This window comes from Sprattus sprattus (assembly GCF_963457725.1).
Source record: "Sprattus sprattus genome assembly, chromosome: 7".
In the NCBI taxonomy this organism is placed as follows: Eukaryota; Metazoa; Chordata; class Actinopteri; order Clupeiformes; family Clupeidae; genus Sprattus; species Sprattus sprattus.
Genome location: NC_137926.1, coordinates 8,647,855 through 8,665,170, shown reverse-complemented (window position 1 = coordinate 8,665,170; position 17,316 = coordinate 8,647,855). Strand labels below are relative to the sequence as shown.

General features: G+C 43.5%; 2 protein-coding genes across 2 annotated transcripts in view; one reads left to right on the top strand and one right to left on the bottom strand.

The window, feature by feature from the left end:
- cpne2 (copine II) overlaps nucleotides 1-7,395 on the top strand; it is a gene marked incomplete at its 3' end in the record, with an annotated part of 29,224 nt that extends 21,829 nt beyond the window's left edge. Inside the window, exons 14-15 of the mRNA XM_080841875.1 lie at nucleotides 5,254-5,490; nucleotides 7,282-7,395. Coding sequence (XP_080698001.1) covers nucleotides 5,254-5,490; nucleotides 7,282-7,395 — 351 coding nt within the window. The remainder of the gene's footprint in view (nucleotides 1-5,253; nucleotides 5,491-7,281) is intronic.
- Nucleotides 7,396-8,403: 1,008 nt separating this feature from the next.
- Nucleotides 8,404-17,175, bottom strand: psme3ip1 (proteasome activator subunit 3 interacting protein 1). The gene is made up of 8 exons (XM_080842814.1): nucleotides 16,806-17,175; nucleotides 15,586-15,656; nucleotides 15,054-15,182; nucleotides 14,705-14,803; nucleotides 13,951-14,074; nucleotides 10,667-10,795; nucleotides 9,489-9,565; nucleotides 8,404-9,039 (listed from the first exon to the last, which is right to left on the bottom strand). Exons 3-8 carry the CDS (start codon nucleotides 15,172-15,174, stop codon nucleotides 8,792-8,794), a joined length of 798 nt encoding a protein of 265 aa, XP_080698940.1. The 5' UTR covers nucleotides 15,175-15,182; nucleotides 15,586-15,656; nucleotides 16,806-17,175; the 3' UTR covers nucleotides 8,404-8,791.
- Nucleotides 17,176-17,316: the final 141 nt, after the last annotated feature.

The window sequence follows — 17,316 nt, the reverse complement described above, 5'->3', positions numbered from 1 at the left end:
ATCTACACTTTCAAAAACTATCTTCACTTTCAAAATCTATTTACAGATACGGATTTCAAATACGAAATGTATCTACACTTTCAAAAACTATCTACAAAAACTATCTTCACTTTCAAAATCTATCTGCAGATATGGATTTCAGTTACGGATTTCAGTTACGCATTACGGATACGGAGACGGATACGGATTTGAAGTACGAGTTACGGATTTCTGTTACGAATTACAAAATCTTTTTGGCACTGTCTTTATTTCCTTTCTAAAGAGCCAATCAGCGCTTTTGGCAGATTTTCTAAAGCGCCAATCAACACATTGTATCCTGTACTGACTAGCCAATCAGCGGTGCTAGCTTGCTGGTAACTGGGAAAGTTGAGTGAAACGGTGTATGCAGCAGTCATGGATCAGAGACCGAGAAATGGCACAAGTAAGAAGTCCTATATTTGGAGTTGTTAATAAAGTCATTGTAAAACGCACAATCATAGTCAGTGGTTTTCACTCCACACTTCGTTACACCTGTCGTTGTATGGAAGATATTAGGATCTGCTTTGGTAGCTAACGAAAGCTAACGTTAGCATTTTCGTGACCGATCTCCTATTCACATTTAATTAAGTTAACAATGAACAGTATTCATATGACCCATTATCACGATGAGAACATTTAGCAGACAGACTGCTATTGTCTTGTTCTCCAGACACATGCAAAGTGATGGTGGGGGTATACCATTAAGTGCATATGCATCCTCAACAGCTGGATAATGACCAGCCTGATTTCAAAACCACCTTGTAATGTCATTTTCGTTTCTTTTCATGGCACTTTGGGGTAGGCTATTTGTAACCCTTTTCTGAAGTCCTTGAAAACGTTTTATTGTGTATTTTGTGTGGAAGCGAGTTTTCTAGCGTCTCAGTGGAAGAGATATATGAGACCAATTTCTTAGTTACAATGCGTTCTGCAGCCAAGCGATCTCTGAATCGCCAGAGCCTAAGATTAACTAAATAGTACAGGTGTTCATCAGCCCTTTGGGCCAGACATAAGGCATGCTTGTTTAACTTCCCCCACGGTGTTCGTACACCGAATTGTATTCAAACCGTGCGGGGGAGACCCCAGATCTCTCCCTAGGCAGAGCGGTGGCAGATTAAGATTATAACTATTCAATAATGAGCGGGCCAGCAGCAGTTGCCAGCAAGCTAGCGCTGATTGGCTAGTCAGTAGAGGATACAATGTGTTGATTGGCGCTTTAGAAAATCTGCCAAAAGCGCTGATTGGCTATTTAGAAAGGCAGTAAGGACAGTGCCAAAAAGATTTTGTAATTCGTAACAGAAATCCGTATCCCTATCCGTAATGCGTAACTGAAATCCGTATCTGCAAATAGATTTTGAAAGTGAAGATAGTTTTTGAAAGTGTAAATAGTTTTTGAAAGTGTAGATAGTTTTTGAAAGTGTAGATACATTTCGTATTTGAAATCTGTATCTGTAAATACATTTTGAAAGTGAAGATAGGTTTTGAAAGTGTAGATGGTTTCACAGATACTAAATCTATGTTACATATACAAAATCTATATTACAGATTACAAAATATTTATGGCATTGATCTGATTCCATATGCTCAGCTCAGTTTTCACTGGAATTACAGTCTGAAACTCTCTCACCAAGATATACTTAGGCATACTGCCAACTGGGTTTAGGAAAAGGCTAACATATCAGCTAATACAATATAAAAGTTCACAATCAAAAAGACAATCAAAGACAAAAGGAAATCAATCAAACAAGTTTTTAACCTTGTTAACATGTCCATATAGTGTTTTATAAACGACACACAACATATCATAAGTGAAATAAGGAGTGTACACCATGTGGATTGAGGAGGATTTCCACCTACAGAGCAGAGTTTTTAGGGGATTAATCAATGCCAGGAGAGGGACTTTGAGCTAATATATTAGGAAGTATTGCAATCCAAGATAGTGGTCAATGATAATTGGTTAAAAGCTGGTCCAATGCTTTCAAAATTAACCTGAAGTATAAACCTGTTAGGATGCAATGTCTGGAAATTATCCCCAGTGGAACGTGGCCAGACCCAATCTATTCACTTGGTTCTGCGTTGAGCATGAATTGCTAGGTGCTTACGCGTTGTGTTGGGGGGTGTTGCCAAGCAATTCACCGCCAGAACAATAGGCTTGCGTAAAATGGCGCAAGTCTATAAAAAGGGGCCGACGCACGCAAGATGTGAAAAGTCACGCAAGAGTCGCACAAGGGGCTTGCGCTAACGCTTACGCCTCTGAGCATAAACCAAGCGTAAGGTTACGGAGCCCATTAAGGGTCATGGTTGTGATTAAACTCAAAGGTATTGCCAAGGTGATGCAAACATTTTTGTAAGAAACAGATGAAATTGCTCATTAAAAAAAAATCACCATGACCCTGAAGGGGCAGGGGGTACAGAATTAATGTTTTGGTTTATTCTGGTCTGTTACGCAACAGATGTTGGAGGCCGTCTGCACAGAGATGAGTGTGTGCTGCATGAATATGGATAACTCTCAAGCTCCCGGGGTTCATGCACAGGGCTGTATGAATGCGGCTGCTCCCGGGGTTCATGCACAGGGCTGTATGAATGCGGCTGAAGCACCAGGGGTTCATGCACAGGGCTGTATGCATGCGGCTGAAGCACCAGGGGTTCATGCACAGGGCTGTATGCATGCGGCTGAAGCACCAGGGGTTCATGCACAGGGCTGTATGAATGCGGCTGCTCCCGGGGTTCATGCACAGGGCTGTATGAATGCGGCTGAAGCACCAGGGGTTCATGCACAGGGCTGTATGCATGCGGCTGAAGCACCAGGGGTTCATGCACAGGGCTGTATGCATACGGCTGAAGCACCAGGGGTTCATGCACAGGGCTGTATGCATGCGGCTGAAGCACCAGGGGTTCATGCACAGGGCTGTATGAATGCGGCTGCTCCCGGGGTTCATGCACAGGGCTGTATGAATGCGGCTGCTCCCGGGGTTCATGCACAGGGCTGTATGAATGCGGCTGAAGCACCAGGGGTTCATGCACAGGGCTGTATGCATGCGGTTGACTCAACCCTCCTCTCTTAACCAGTGAGGTCAGGTTGGGGTGGGTGGCCCTGTCCTCACTCAAGCTTATTAGGACCGGCTTACTGGAATGTGGAACGGCAGGATCGTGATGCAGTCCGTTTAGTTTTAGCCAAATGGCATGTTTTTTAGTAATGCTTTACTTCTTGGTGGTGGTGGTACCGTTGATGCTAATCCTGATTTGTAGCATGCAATGCCATTATGCAAAACTGTTCCACAAGCTCTTGCAAGAATAACTCGAATCTCCTGGAGTTGTGACTGAAACAGATGCACAAAAAGGATTTAGCACAAAAACACAAGAATACGCTCCCGTGTGCTACACAGCCTCTGTGAATTCCAGCTGCAGCTCTCCTGGTGAGAAACACAGCAGGCGATGCAATGTTCCTGGGCGACAGTGTGTGTGTGTGTGTGTGTGTGTGTGTGTGTGTGTGTGTGTGTGTGTGTGTGTGTGTGTGTGTGGGTGTGTGTGTGTGTGTGTGTGTGTGTGTGTGTGTGTGTGTGTGTGTGTGTGTGTGTGTGGTGTGCTCCAGGCAGCCTCGCAGCTGGAGGAAGATTTCATTACGAAGCCACGCTGAGCGGGAGCAAATCTCTGCACTAAATATTAGTGTCACTGAGCTCCAACACCAAGGAGGAGTAAGGGGGAGGAGAGCGTGGCAGCAGCAGGAGAAGGACAAATCCCACCAATGCCACCAACACCCAACACCCAACACTTCAGTCCTTTCACTTTCGGAGGGGGAGGGGGAGGATGGGGGTTGCATTGAAAGAAGATGCTCGAAAAGAAGGATTTTCTTTTTCTTTTTTCCTTTTCCTTCTCTTCCTTCCTCGCCCTCTGATCCCTCCTCTCTCACACCCAGCATGTGTTGAATCCTCCGCAGATCTTAATAAGATTTATCTACTGCACGCCACAGAGATCCTAATTAGAATACATTAAAACAATTAAAAAATCCACAGTGTAGGAGGGCATTTGACAAAACACTGCAGGATGCCTTCATGTTTTATGAGGGGGACACTGGTAGCACTGTTACAGTGTTGGCCTCCCACCTGGCCATACACACCCCTGATTAATCGTGTGTAGAGAGTCCCATGAAGTCTTTAAGAGGCACGCAACATCTGCCTTTTCTCATCAACAAAGTGTGAACAAATCAATGTTGTCGTGGTCCCTTGTTTATTAGATCATAAGATGCAACAGGGTTTTGTGTTTTTCAGCAGCTGTTAACACAGACGTGGTCCCCATGAGAGGTCATCCATGACCTGTATTAGCACTGTATGTTTATTTTTAGGGAGGCACTATAATGTCGGCACAACATCGGTATCGCCCGATAAAACCTTAAATTAATTATCGGCACTTGAAGATATGAAAAGTTTTACCAATGTCCCTGGCCAAAGGTCTCAGGGAAACATCATACAAACCGAAGGAATGAGATTGATGTTTTATTTGAAATGTGGCATATTACATTACATCTAGTCCAAGATTAAATTATTTTATTATTTATTGTGAGTGAATGCCGACATTTAGGGCAGAATCAAAGGAAAAGCTTTATGTCTGTATCAACAAGTAGACCATCACAATAAGAATACCATGTTAATTCTAGTAATGTTATTCTAAATAATCAAAAAAGAAAGTGAATATAACATCAGCATTCATCCAAAAGGCAGTTATCCAATATTGCACATCCCTTTTTCTCTTTGTTTACAATTGAAATTCTGAGACTGTACTGGCATGACAATACATTTCTTTTGTCAAACAAATAGGTAATGAAAGATTGCCAGAGACTGTTACTATAAATAGAATGCCAGAAATATGACTTTAAATCTGTGTAATGTGTGAATGTCTGCATGTGTATTTCGTTTTTGGTAACTTTACTGTTTTCTCAGTTATAGTACTGCTATCTTCATAGAGAAATGCTAACTTCTCGCTCTCACACACTCTCTCTCTCTCTCTCCATCTCTCTCTCTCTTTCTCTCTCTCTCTCACTCTTTCTCTCTCTCTCTCTATCTCTCTCTCTCTTTCTCTCTCTCTCTCACTCTTTCTCTCTCTCTCTATCTCTCTCTCTCTTTCTCTCTCTCTCTCTCACTCTTTCTCTCTCTCTCTATCTCTCTCTCTCTCTCTCTCTCTCTCTTTCTCTCTCTCTCTCTCACTCTTTCTCTCTCTCTCTCTATCTCTCCGGGCATGCAGCAATACTTCACGCTGCTAATCATCACGGATGGAGTGATCAGCGACATGGACGAGACACGCCACGCCATTGTGCAGGCGGCCAAACTGCCCATGTCCATCATTATCATCGGCGTGGGCAACGCAGACTTCGCTGCCATGGAGTTTCTGGACGGGGATAGCAGTGTCCTGCGCTCCTACACCGGCGAGGAGGCTGTGAGGGACATCGTACAGTTCGTCCCCTTCAGAGACTTCCGCAATGTAAGCTCCATTTTCTACCCTTTCCTTTCCTTTGTAGCCTACATCACTTGGAAAAGGAGTAATGCTTTGCTTGTTTTGCAAGATTAGTATTTTACATGTTAGGAAACAAAATAAGAGTTGGTAGTATTACAGTGACTCTTTAAAAGATTGAAGCTTTGGGGAGATATATACTGATCTGTACACTTTCTTCTGGATAGTGATGCATTTTTGAGAGACCACATCCATTGACAAATGTCATAAGCATGTATATATGTTATATAACATGTTATTAGCCTGTTATGACCACATTTTGCAGTTTAAAGAAAGACATTTAGGTAGGTGAATAAGCGTCATAAAACCTTAATGGCAACTCATTTGTATGTAGTCTAGTTGCTGCACTGTAAGCTCCACACAACTCTCAGAGGCTCTTTTAGCTGGGCTTGGGTTAGAGTAAGTATTCTTAAGCTTTCATGGTCTGCAAAAGCCCAGACCTCGTGTTAAAGGAGCACCAGTGTGCATGAATATGCCTGGAAATGTTCTTCGCAAACACCAAACCCTTGCTCGTATAACAACCCTCTTGTTCATCTCATCTGACCACCACGATGAAATCCATCTGACCTCAATTCAGTTTGGTTCCAAATACACTCCTGAGCCTCTCCTCACCAGGACTCACCAGCATTAATCTTCCTCACAAACTGAGTTGCCACATTCCAACCTAGTAGGGTTCTGCTGCCTAAGGGTTTGGTGGAGCCAGTAAAGACTGTTGGGCATTATAGATTTTTGAGATTGAGACTAGAGGTTGAGAACTTTCATATGGTAGAAGGGGTCTGCTGTGTTTTGTAGTAAACACCCTGAACCACAGCGTATATGTGAAACTGCTTCATACGCCACGACTGACAAATGTTAGTAGGTCTTCTCCAGGCTGAGACACCTCTCCTAAATTGAGCTCATATTGCTGACCGAGAAAAGGATGACAACACTGGTGACCTAGCAACAGCCCTGTCATAAACCTCATTGAAAACCTGTAGCAATTTGTGCAAGAAGAGATTACTGTTGAGTGGGAAAGCAATAAAGAGCCAATGGAGTGCTGGCTACCAGAACGTAATCTACAGAGGTGGCAGAGCAGCCTACCAGGGTGGTCAAGCAGAAAGATCGAGGCTGCCTATTGACCATTCATTTGAACCTAACATTCTGCAGATGTGATGTGCATTACTAAAGGGACAGTTTTTGTGGGATTTTCCCGCTCTCAAACTGTATTCAGCATGTAGTTTTTATTCGTATATAAGATATAACGTGGTCATGATAATGGTTTCAAAGATGTAGAGGTTGGTCGAAACGTCAAATACTTTGAGGCAGAATTAATCCAATTGATTTGGTCTTAGGTCTGCCATCAAACGTCCACCTTCATCCATCTGCAGCACACACAGTGATCAATACGCTTGGAGCGCCTAATCTATGGTCTGATCAGTGTACTGATAAGATAGACTCCGTCGCACGTGTGTAAACAGCAGCTTTGGTGGGAGTGGGAGTGGGCGTTCTGCGGTCCACGTGACTTCCCTTAGCAGCAGGAGGTAGCAGACAACAGACCTTGGCATCGACCAGCTGGCAGCAAATGAAAATTCATTTAGCGAAAAAGTACAGAGCGATAGGGAGCGAGCCAGCTTTCCCTCTATGCTAGTAACAGATAATCTCATTAGTTTGTTTTGAATGAAAGAATGTTTTAGGAACTTTCAATGGCGCCTTTTGTGGGGGGGGTTTTCTGTGTGGTCCTGAACACTTTGTTAAGGTGTGTTTTTTTTTCTGCTCTCAAAGGCTCCGAAGGAAACTTTGGCCAAGTCGGTTCTGGCAGAGTTGCCGCAACAGGTCACACAGTATTTCAAACAGAGGAACCTGTCGCCTAGCAACACAGTGCCGGATGAGGCCTGAAGTTCAACTTGCATGTTGCCAAATTCTATTCACTGTTTACATATTATTATTAAGAAAACAAACATGACCAACTATGAGGAAGCGCATGATTTTTTTTTTAAGATAAACATTTTTATTTAATAAATGTTTGTAAATGTTGATAATAAATGTTGATTTATAAATCATAAAATGTATTTGAAAGCTGTTGTGTAAGTGTTTGGAAACGCTAAACACACCCTCTGAATTTTAAGAAAGATAAAGAGGATTTGAATGTACCTTTATACAGATGTTTTATGTTTGAAACAAACTTATTTAACAAAAAACTATGTAACTTTCATCTAGTGCAATTGTAATTTGTGAAAATTGTACGGTACCAAGGTGTATTGATTTTATACTGTCTTTTATGTTACCACTCAGGTCAATAAATTATAATTGAAAAAGAGAACACCTATGTGCATTTATATCTGTTATGTTTATATCTGTTATATCTGTATATGTGTCTGCATGAGTTATTCACAACAAAAACTGATAAATGCTTTCAAGTACATAATATACCCACACCACGCCCATTTGATTCAGCTTTTTCAATGATGTGCAAAAACAAAAATTGAGATACAAAGCAAGAGCACGCTTACACCAGAAACATTTTTATTTTTTCCCCTTCTGATATGTCCTAGCCATCCATGACACAATAGATGAGCATTTCTTCCAGGTAAGAATTCATTAAAAAAAATGATGCATTCTCACCATCAAAGCATTATTTAAAAAAATTAAATAAAACAAGAGGAGAAAAAAACGGAAACAAACAAACAGACACACTGTTTGCCTCAGCTCACAGGGCCAATATAAGCCATCTGTTTAGATGTTATTGAGTGAAGTTATGGTATTAGAATGACAGTTAGCAGTCTTCTCCGCCATTCTGAGATCCTGTCAGTCAAAGTCCCCTTTGCCAATATCACTGCAGAAGCCTCAAGGGGGGGTGGGATCGTCATCAGGTTAGGGTGCCAGGGGGTTTAAACTGCATGAAATGTAATATGGGAGGATGGGGAGTCGTCACGTTTTGAGTGCAAAACACAGGAGAAACAACCGCCGACAATCACAGAATCATTACTGAGGGCTTTTAATCATAATAAGGCAATTAGGAAATGAGGAAAACAGTGAGGTTACCCGTACAAGAACACACATGCAGAACCATGAAACTGGAAACGAACACACACTCTCACACATAAAATGTGAACTCTGAGATTTACGTTTAAATATATAGCTTATAGGTTAAAGAGGGGCATTAGGCCACTGCTAACAGCTGTTATGTGGTAACTTAAGAGCTGTGGTCCTGCATCATGTTCAGCTTGACTGATTGATTGATTTATATCCTGATTGATTGATTAATTAGTGCCTGTGCCTGACTGTGTGGCGTCTATCTGAAGAGCCTGTGGCGCTTTATTGCGGAGGTCATTCCGTCCACGCTACCTTCGCTGTCGGTGCTCGACTCGGAGTCGCTGCTGCCCGAGTAGGCGCCCAGGCCTGGCAGGATGCCCACACACACCGCGGCCGAGGGCAGGTGCAGGACGCCGGGCTGGGTTCCCGCCCCGGGCACTCCTCGAACGGACGCCACCACCACAGCTTTCGCGCCCGATTTAGCCGATCCTCCTCCAGCCTCCTGTTCTGAGTGCGAAACACATATACACAAACACAAACACACACACACACACACACACACACACACACACACACACACAACACACACACAAAAGCACTCACTCACTTTGTCTACATCCCTACACTAATGATGATCTTCTGTAAGCTGTGTTTTAACTTATATCATCATTTCTATGTTATCCACCTGCTGAAACAGAAAGGTGTGCTCTTTATCAGGTAACTGCAAAGACTGGATAATGTGTTACAGCCCTGAGTATTTCACAACTTGAATGAAGGAATATACACCCTGTTGAGTGCTACTGTGTACACTGTTTGCATTCATTTTTGATATCTGACAGCAATAATCCTGGCAAATGTTGACACTCATGTTGGCATGGCATCCATAACTGTTGACGCGGGCCCCCCTGGCCAGCTTCAGCTTAAGCCCCTCTGAGCATGCCCAGATCCCAACCCACCTGTCTGGCTGCCGTTGCCCACTGTTGACTCCTCCCCCTTTGGCTTCTTGCTCCCTTCTGACGATGATTGTGAAGAACTGCGGAAGATTTGGGAGACCTTAAATAAGTTCCAGTTCGATGATGTGCCCCTCCTTCCAGAACCCCCCACCCCACACCCCCACGAATATCCCACCATACATCTTCATTTAGACATTCACTCAACACTCTTCTCTAGATGAACCGACACTGACACCTACATGAGATGCAAGCATATAGTGGCGAGGCACTTCCTTTTTTCTTTTTTTAAGATGTTGACTGTATGCATGACCTGTTAACTTTGTAAAGAGAGCAGTGCCTACTTCAATAATACTCAACTTGTACTGCCTAGACCACGTTTCAAAGCAGAGGCACATGCTGATTCAGTTGCATAAAAACATTCACTCACTAGGCAGGAGCGGCCCTGATGAGTTCAGTAAGGTACGCAGAGAAGGGAAAGATGCTTTAACATGAGGAGCAGGGGCCCCCGGAACAGGACAGAGAGCCACTGAATTAGGAGGTTCAGGCACTGGGCTCTGTAAATTGCCAATAGTATTGTTTTGGCGCTATATAAATAAAACTGAATTGAATTAAATTGGTTGGTTAAGAAGTATGCTCTGACCTGCACGTTTCAAAAGTAATAATAAAAATGTCTTCATTACTGAAAACATTCACAGTCCTAATTTCTGGTTTACAGTATATGAAGTTGACCGTGTTGAGGTGAAGTCTGTCCTGTCTGACCTGGCAGGTGAGTGCTTTACGCTAGGCTAGTGCTACGCTAGTGCTGGTGAAGCTCCAGGCTAGTGCTACGCTAGTGCAGGTGAAGCTCCATGCTAGTGCTACGCTAGTGCAGGTGAAGCTCCAGGCTAGTGCTACGCTAGTGCAGGTGAAGCTCCAGGCCACTGCTACGCTAGTGCAGGTGAAGCTCCAGGCTACTGCTACGCTAGTGCAGGTGAAGCTCCAGTCTAGTGCTACGCTAGTGCAGGTGAAGCTCCAGGCTAGTGCTACGCTAGTGCAGGTGAAGCTCCAGGCTAGCTCCAGGCTAGTGCTACGCTAGTGCAGGTGAGGCTCCAGGCTACTACTACGCTAGTGCAGGTGAAGCTCCAGGCTAGTGCTACGCTAGTGCAGGTGAAGCCCCAGGGGAGCTCAGGTGTGCTCCTCACCTACGCCTCTTCACGGCCCCGGCAAGCAGGTGGGCCTGGGACAGGTGGCTCCGGTGCTCCGGAGGTTTGAGCCCCCCCTTCTTCTCTGGCTCCTTGCGGCTTTGGCCGGTGGATATCTTCTTGATGGCGCTGTGACAACCATCGGTCAAGGAAAGAATGGGTAGGAAGCAGGTCCACATATACATACACACGCACGCACATCTCAGTAAACAGGCATACGTACAAAACATTGTAAAATTCTAAATATTAATTGAAATAGTTTCATAAATAATAATAAAACTAAATTTGAATGAAACCACAATGCCATTTTTTATCCCCATTCATTGGAATTAGCAAAGCCACACAGTGTTTCACCTGCTTTACCTCATATCTATGTGGACTGTCTTATGCGAAACATCAGATGCTTTAAGCCAGTAACGTGCCAACCCCCCAGGCAGCCCAGCAGGGGGTTCCTCTAAACAGACTCTTGGTCTGTGGTCTTCAGCCACTAACCTTAAAAAAGACTCGACACACTTAAAGCCCGGAAAAACCTACAGCGCTCGACAGAGAGCTTGCTGAACTAGGGCACATTGGGATCCGTCAGAGGAGGCACAAGCGTGTATCTGTGTATGTGTGTGTGTGTGTGTGTGTGTGTGTGTGTAGTGGTGTGTGTCTGTTTCTGTGTGTGTCGACAGAGCTCAGCTACGTGATCCACTAAACTCAGCCTGGCTTCAGAACGGTGCAGTTGCCACGACAACACATGTTCTCCTGTATTCAGACATACCTGATTGGCAAGGGGTGAGTGTGAGAAAGAAACACAGAAAGAGACAGATGAAGATTGAGAGAGCAAAAGAAAAATAGAATGAGTGTGTATGTGAGAGGAAAAAATAAATAAAAAGAGAGAAAGAGAAAAAGAGAGAGAGAGAGAGAGAGAGAGCGCCACAGAAATACAAAGAAAATAAATATAAGAAAACATTGCTCACTAGCCTAAGACCCCTATATGAAGGAAGGCTTGTGGCAGCAGTGGAATGGCAACAGTAGCTAATGGATTGTGAGAATGTAGACAGATAGACAGGCAGACACAACGCTCTGCCAAGCTTCTACCGAATGGGAACATCATCTGTGCTGCATGCAGTGCAGTAGTCGCTCGCTCGTGAGTCAAAGCAGCTTTGAATACATTTCCATGTGTGAATTTGTGCGCATCAAATGTGCATTAAATCACTGGTTTTCCCCTCCCGCTTTCGAGCAGATGAAACTTACTCCCCAGGGACAAGAAGTGTAGCGTACATTTAGGTTAATCCTTGCTTGAAAGCCAGCGCAGGGATATGACCACAACCACATGAAGAAACCAGCCTGCCTTTCAAGACACATGCAGAACCTGAACTTGGTAACGGTACATACTGAAACCAAATACATTTCATTGTATTATTCTCCAGCAGTATCCTCATAATTGCCACCTTTGTAATTGCTACTCTCAAATTTGTCGAAGCAGGGACCTTGCGGCGGCTTGCGAGCAACCGTCTCAGGATGACCGGCGTGAAGAAGTGTATGTTAAGGCAGCAGTGTTAATTGTGTGTCTGCACTCGACTGCCGCGCGGTGGGAATGAAGCCGGGGCTCGGGGGGAGCCAGCCTCTGCTTCCGTGAATGGCGGCGCACTAACAAGGTGGAAGAGTCACCTGAAGGTGCCTGACAAGCTCTTCTTGAGCGCTGGGTTTAATGAAGCAGAGAGTGGGAGTACCGCCATGGCAGAGAGGGGGTGCAGAGTTTAAAAACAACAAAAAAAATCCTCCAGATCCAAACTACAGACCTGACAACACAGAAACCTCCAGATCCAAACTACAGACCTGACAACGCAGAAACATTTACCTGTCAGAGAAAGAGAGAAAGAAGCCAGTAGGAGTGACAGTGAGTGATTGTGTGTGCGTAATACTGTATATATACCTGAGCATGTGAGCGGAGCGGAGCGCCGCGCAATTCCCGCTCCCCGCTCAGGAGGATGTCCGCTCATTCGCTCTGCCGCTCAACGTTGTGCCAGGGCGCTCCGCTCAAAACCGCTCCGCGCTCATCTTAAATTTCCTGCCGCTCCAGCAAAATCGCTCCACGCTCCGCTCAAATTTTTAGGAGAAATTATTTTCTGGCATTTTCCCTTCAAGTAATTATGCCAGGGCCCTGGGACATATGGCGTTTGATTTAATGACGTCACCGATACATGTGTCAAGTCTCATTTAGTTACTCGAAATGATGCAGACAAACGGACGGTCATATCACCTAACCTGCTGATAATAATGGGCCTCAACCAGTATGACCAGTTTTTGACCGAAAAGAGTCACGTTTATCTTGCTGTACCAATAAAAGTGTAAACAAATCTGAGTTATCGTCAGACCCATCGCTTTGCAGGAACGTTTTGTGTGCTAATCGCCTACAACTGCAGGATTACCCAAAGCTACAACTGACAAAGTTTACACTTAGATAAATAGCCGTAAACTCATTCCAATATCGTAAAAAGGTACTAGAAGATGTGATAACAGTACAAGGACAGTTAACAAGTCATCTTTGAGTCATCAATTACGACCAGGTATGATAAACAGCTATCTAGCCCACTCCATACAGCACTGCCTGAAACATAGCTACGTTATAAAGATAGACTAGCACAAATAGCTAAAACGATCAACTATCGTTGGTAACAGGCACTGATGAAAACTGCGATGTAAGTGGTGTATTTATTACAAATGATTAGGGAAAGTGAGTAAAATGTAATAAATGAATCGCTGGTGTTTCAAAAAAATAGCTGGGACAGGTAACTTTTACTGGGTATAGGTAGATGTAAGATAACCACTGACTTCAGGAGAACTCCGCTCCCTCTGATGCAGACACTGATATAACTCATAAAAAACGAAATTATCCCAAATTAGTTCAATACTTGTATATGGTTATAATCATGAATATATGTTGACAAGAGTCAAATATATGTATTAGGCGGAGTGAAAACCCGCTCCGGCCTTTGAATTTAAAACCGCTCTGCGCTCCAACCCGCTCCAACCTATTTCTTCCGCTCCACCACCCGCTCCACGCTCCGCTCCGCTCACATGCTCTGATATATACGCACACACACACACACACACACACACACTCTCTCTCTCTCTTCTCCTTCTTCTTGCGTGTGTGTGTGTGTGTGTGTGTGTGTGTGTGTGTGTGTGTGTGTGTGTGTGTAAGCGTATGTGTGTATATATTTATATATACGAGAGAGAGACAGAGAGAGAAAGAGAGAGAAAGAGAGAAAGATCAATTGGAGGAATGGAAGGATATTCTGTACTCCTGTAGCTCATGCCGCTCCTCATCTCTCCTCTGTTTCTCCACTAGTGACTGCTGCCTCGACACCTCATCCAGGAAGTTCGACTCGTCTTCATCCAGGCCTTTCACCATGTTCTCTGCAAGAGAAGACATGTCGAAGGAGGCTATTAATTTAACAGTGCGACTATTGTTCAGAACACAATACCATCAGACTTTTGTAAATTACACTTCAACACTTTTTATCACACTTTTCAATTAAATAATAAAAAATAAACATTCCTGTGTTCTTAATTCAGTAGTCCCTGCCTCTGTTTTGACTTCCTAACAAACAGTGCAACCACTGCCTCAGACTGGCCTCAGGTTCATTCAGGGAGGCAAAGGCAGAGAAGAAACGATGGTCACCAGGGAGACAAAGAGTGGGTTTGTCACACCAAGGGATAAGCTACTGCACCAATTCAATGCAAGTCTCTCTGTTATCATGCACAAGAACAGACCTGATCCTGCTCTGACTGGCACACGCACACGCACACGCACACGCACACGCACACGCACACACACACACACACACAAAAATGTCCACACTCCCCATCTGTTCACACACATAAACACCCACTGATATTAGTGTGCACACAAAGACTAGCAACTGGATCAGATCTGACAAGATGAGGGCCAATTCTGTGGAGGTGTCTGATCTGAGTGCCAGTATCACATGAGGCAGGACACAAGAGGGAAATAGGGGGGTGCAGGCGGGCTTGGGGGTTACTCACTGAATTTGTGCTGCTCCTCATACTCTTCTTGCTTCTTGTCCTTCTGCTCCTGAAGTCGCTCAAACAACGATCGACCGTCATACTCCTCCTCTGGGGCCTCTGGGGGAAAACAAAACACCACACACACACACACACACACACACACACACACACACACACACACACACACACACATACACATACACACACACACACACACACACACACACACACACACACACACACACACACACACACACACACACACACACACACACACACACACACACACACACACACACACCTGTGAATACGAAGTGTGCATAGTTGGGCGTATAAAGAACAGGCACACAGAGGTGAAATGTCTTACCCTCTGGATCCTCTGGCTTCCGGACCTTCTCCCACTCCTCCTGACGTTGTTTCCGCTTCTCCTCTATCTCCGACTCGGAGACGAACTTCCTGCTAAGGTCCACCCCACCTGCGTTTGCCATCTCCGCACCTAAGGCGAGCATACGGACCAGCAGCATAAAGCATGTGGAGATCAGTGCACGCAGTCACCAGCACAACTTAGCACATACAGATCTGAGATGATGGGGTGCACTTGGAAAAGCTCAACAAAATGTATAGAGATACACAACACTGTTTGCAAACACAGAAAAACATGTATACATGGGACACTTAAACGACAATCTGAATGAAATCATTTTCATCTTTACACCTCACCCAGGTGCCCTGGATAGAGAGATCTGCATCTTACGCATTTATTTACATCTTGCAACTGCAAACCTTCTCAAGCGTGGTACTGTTTATTATCTGTACATACGCTTTCTATATCAGGCAGGCATTACATTTTTTCAGTGCTAATATGTCACTTTTCAAAACTACATAAAGAAGAATCTTACCTCACTGGTGTCAAGTTGATTAAATAGATAACAGACTTCTTTTTCATGAGGTAATCTGGTTGATGGTGAATCTGGACAAAAGAGTGTCTCATTATTCAAACTGACGAGATCTTTGCGTTGATCAAAAACATTGTTCGCACACATGGTGAGTGTAAAAATCTATTTTATTTGTTGATTTATTATGTGTCTTTTATTTGTATTTGTTAGCTGTCTCAATTAATTACATCTGAGGATTCCCGTATATAGTTAGGCAAATGCTTCCCTCTGCTGGAGGACTGGACAGCTACCTCCACTGTGCAGCCACAGTTAACAACCGTATATTCCAAACGTACATTACCAATTAATTTTAATTCCATACAGTGCCAACTGAATGAAGAAGAAACGCTTGATCAGTTGGGGAGCTATAGACGTGTACAATTATCATCAGGCAACACACCGTTAACTTCCTTGAGTATTTTTCTCCGCTAAAATTAACAAGCTAATGTTACATACAACCGTTTAATCCTTTCAACCCATTAAGCTAAAGAAACTAAGATTATTAATGAATTACGTTACACTGAATATGTGAGTTTGGCTACGACAAAGCATTTATTTTAGTTTGTTGTGTTCGTGCTAACCATATATTATATGTATTTCTTCAATCAATCTTAACATTATCCAAAATGTTCTCATCTCCTGCGAGCTTCTGTCAAGATAAAGATGTCTGGCTATGCTTGATAGCTAGACGCTACCCAATATTAGCTTGCTAGCCATCAAGATAACGTTTCATAAAACTGTCTAGGCTCTCGTATGACATTTGCTGACGATTAGCTATATCAAGCAAAGTGGTCATAATGAGTGGACTTGCCAAAAACATGTAAGCTGCATCGGAAACACTGAAGTCAAAGTGGGAAAGGCTAAAATGTGACATGTACACCAGTCAGTAAACGTGTTGCTACCAGAGTTCTGCCTATTCTTGTAGACAGCTAGCTTGATGGCACAACAGTAAAAGTCAATCAGCCAACACCGACGATGCAAAGCTAGCAAGAGCTCTATGGCAAGAGCTTACGAACACGCAGCAGCAGACGTTACCCGATTTTGATTAATGACTACTTATGCACATGATTCATATAGATAAATACTACAAACATACAGTCATACATCTGATTGTAAGAAACAATTGGTTGCGTAAATACTGGAGAAGATACATGCCTCAACAACCAAATGTCCCACATATTTACCTCATCCAAGGAGTCTTGTGTAACTGTTATAATGTTCCGACTTGTAGTTATGCACCTATGTAAAATGTTCCTGAAAGGAAGGAGTTGTCTTTTTTAAGGCCAAAGGCTGTTTATGTAATCCGTTTCTGTCTTTAAATAAACATGGGTTAATACGTGAAACTTTTTACAAGCATGTTTCATTTGAAATAATAAAAAAATAAGCCAAAAAACGAGCAACTATTGTGTAATAATCTAACTGGAATCCTGATGATACATCGTAGCTTCTGAAATAAAGAGTGACCATTTCCCCCCGAGATATTAAACAGAAGAATATGTCCCTGAAATAAAACTCGTCATCCTTAACTATAACTTTCAATGTAAGCGTCTCTCAAAGGGTGTTCCGTTAAAGTCAAGAGATCACAACTTAGTTATCTGTAAATTAGTAGTGGTTGCCAGGTCAGGATTAGTCAGGAACAGAGTCGGCTATGTCATGTGTTGAGAGAAGTCTCACTGACATCATAGCCACGGTTTC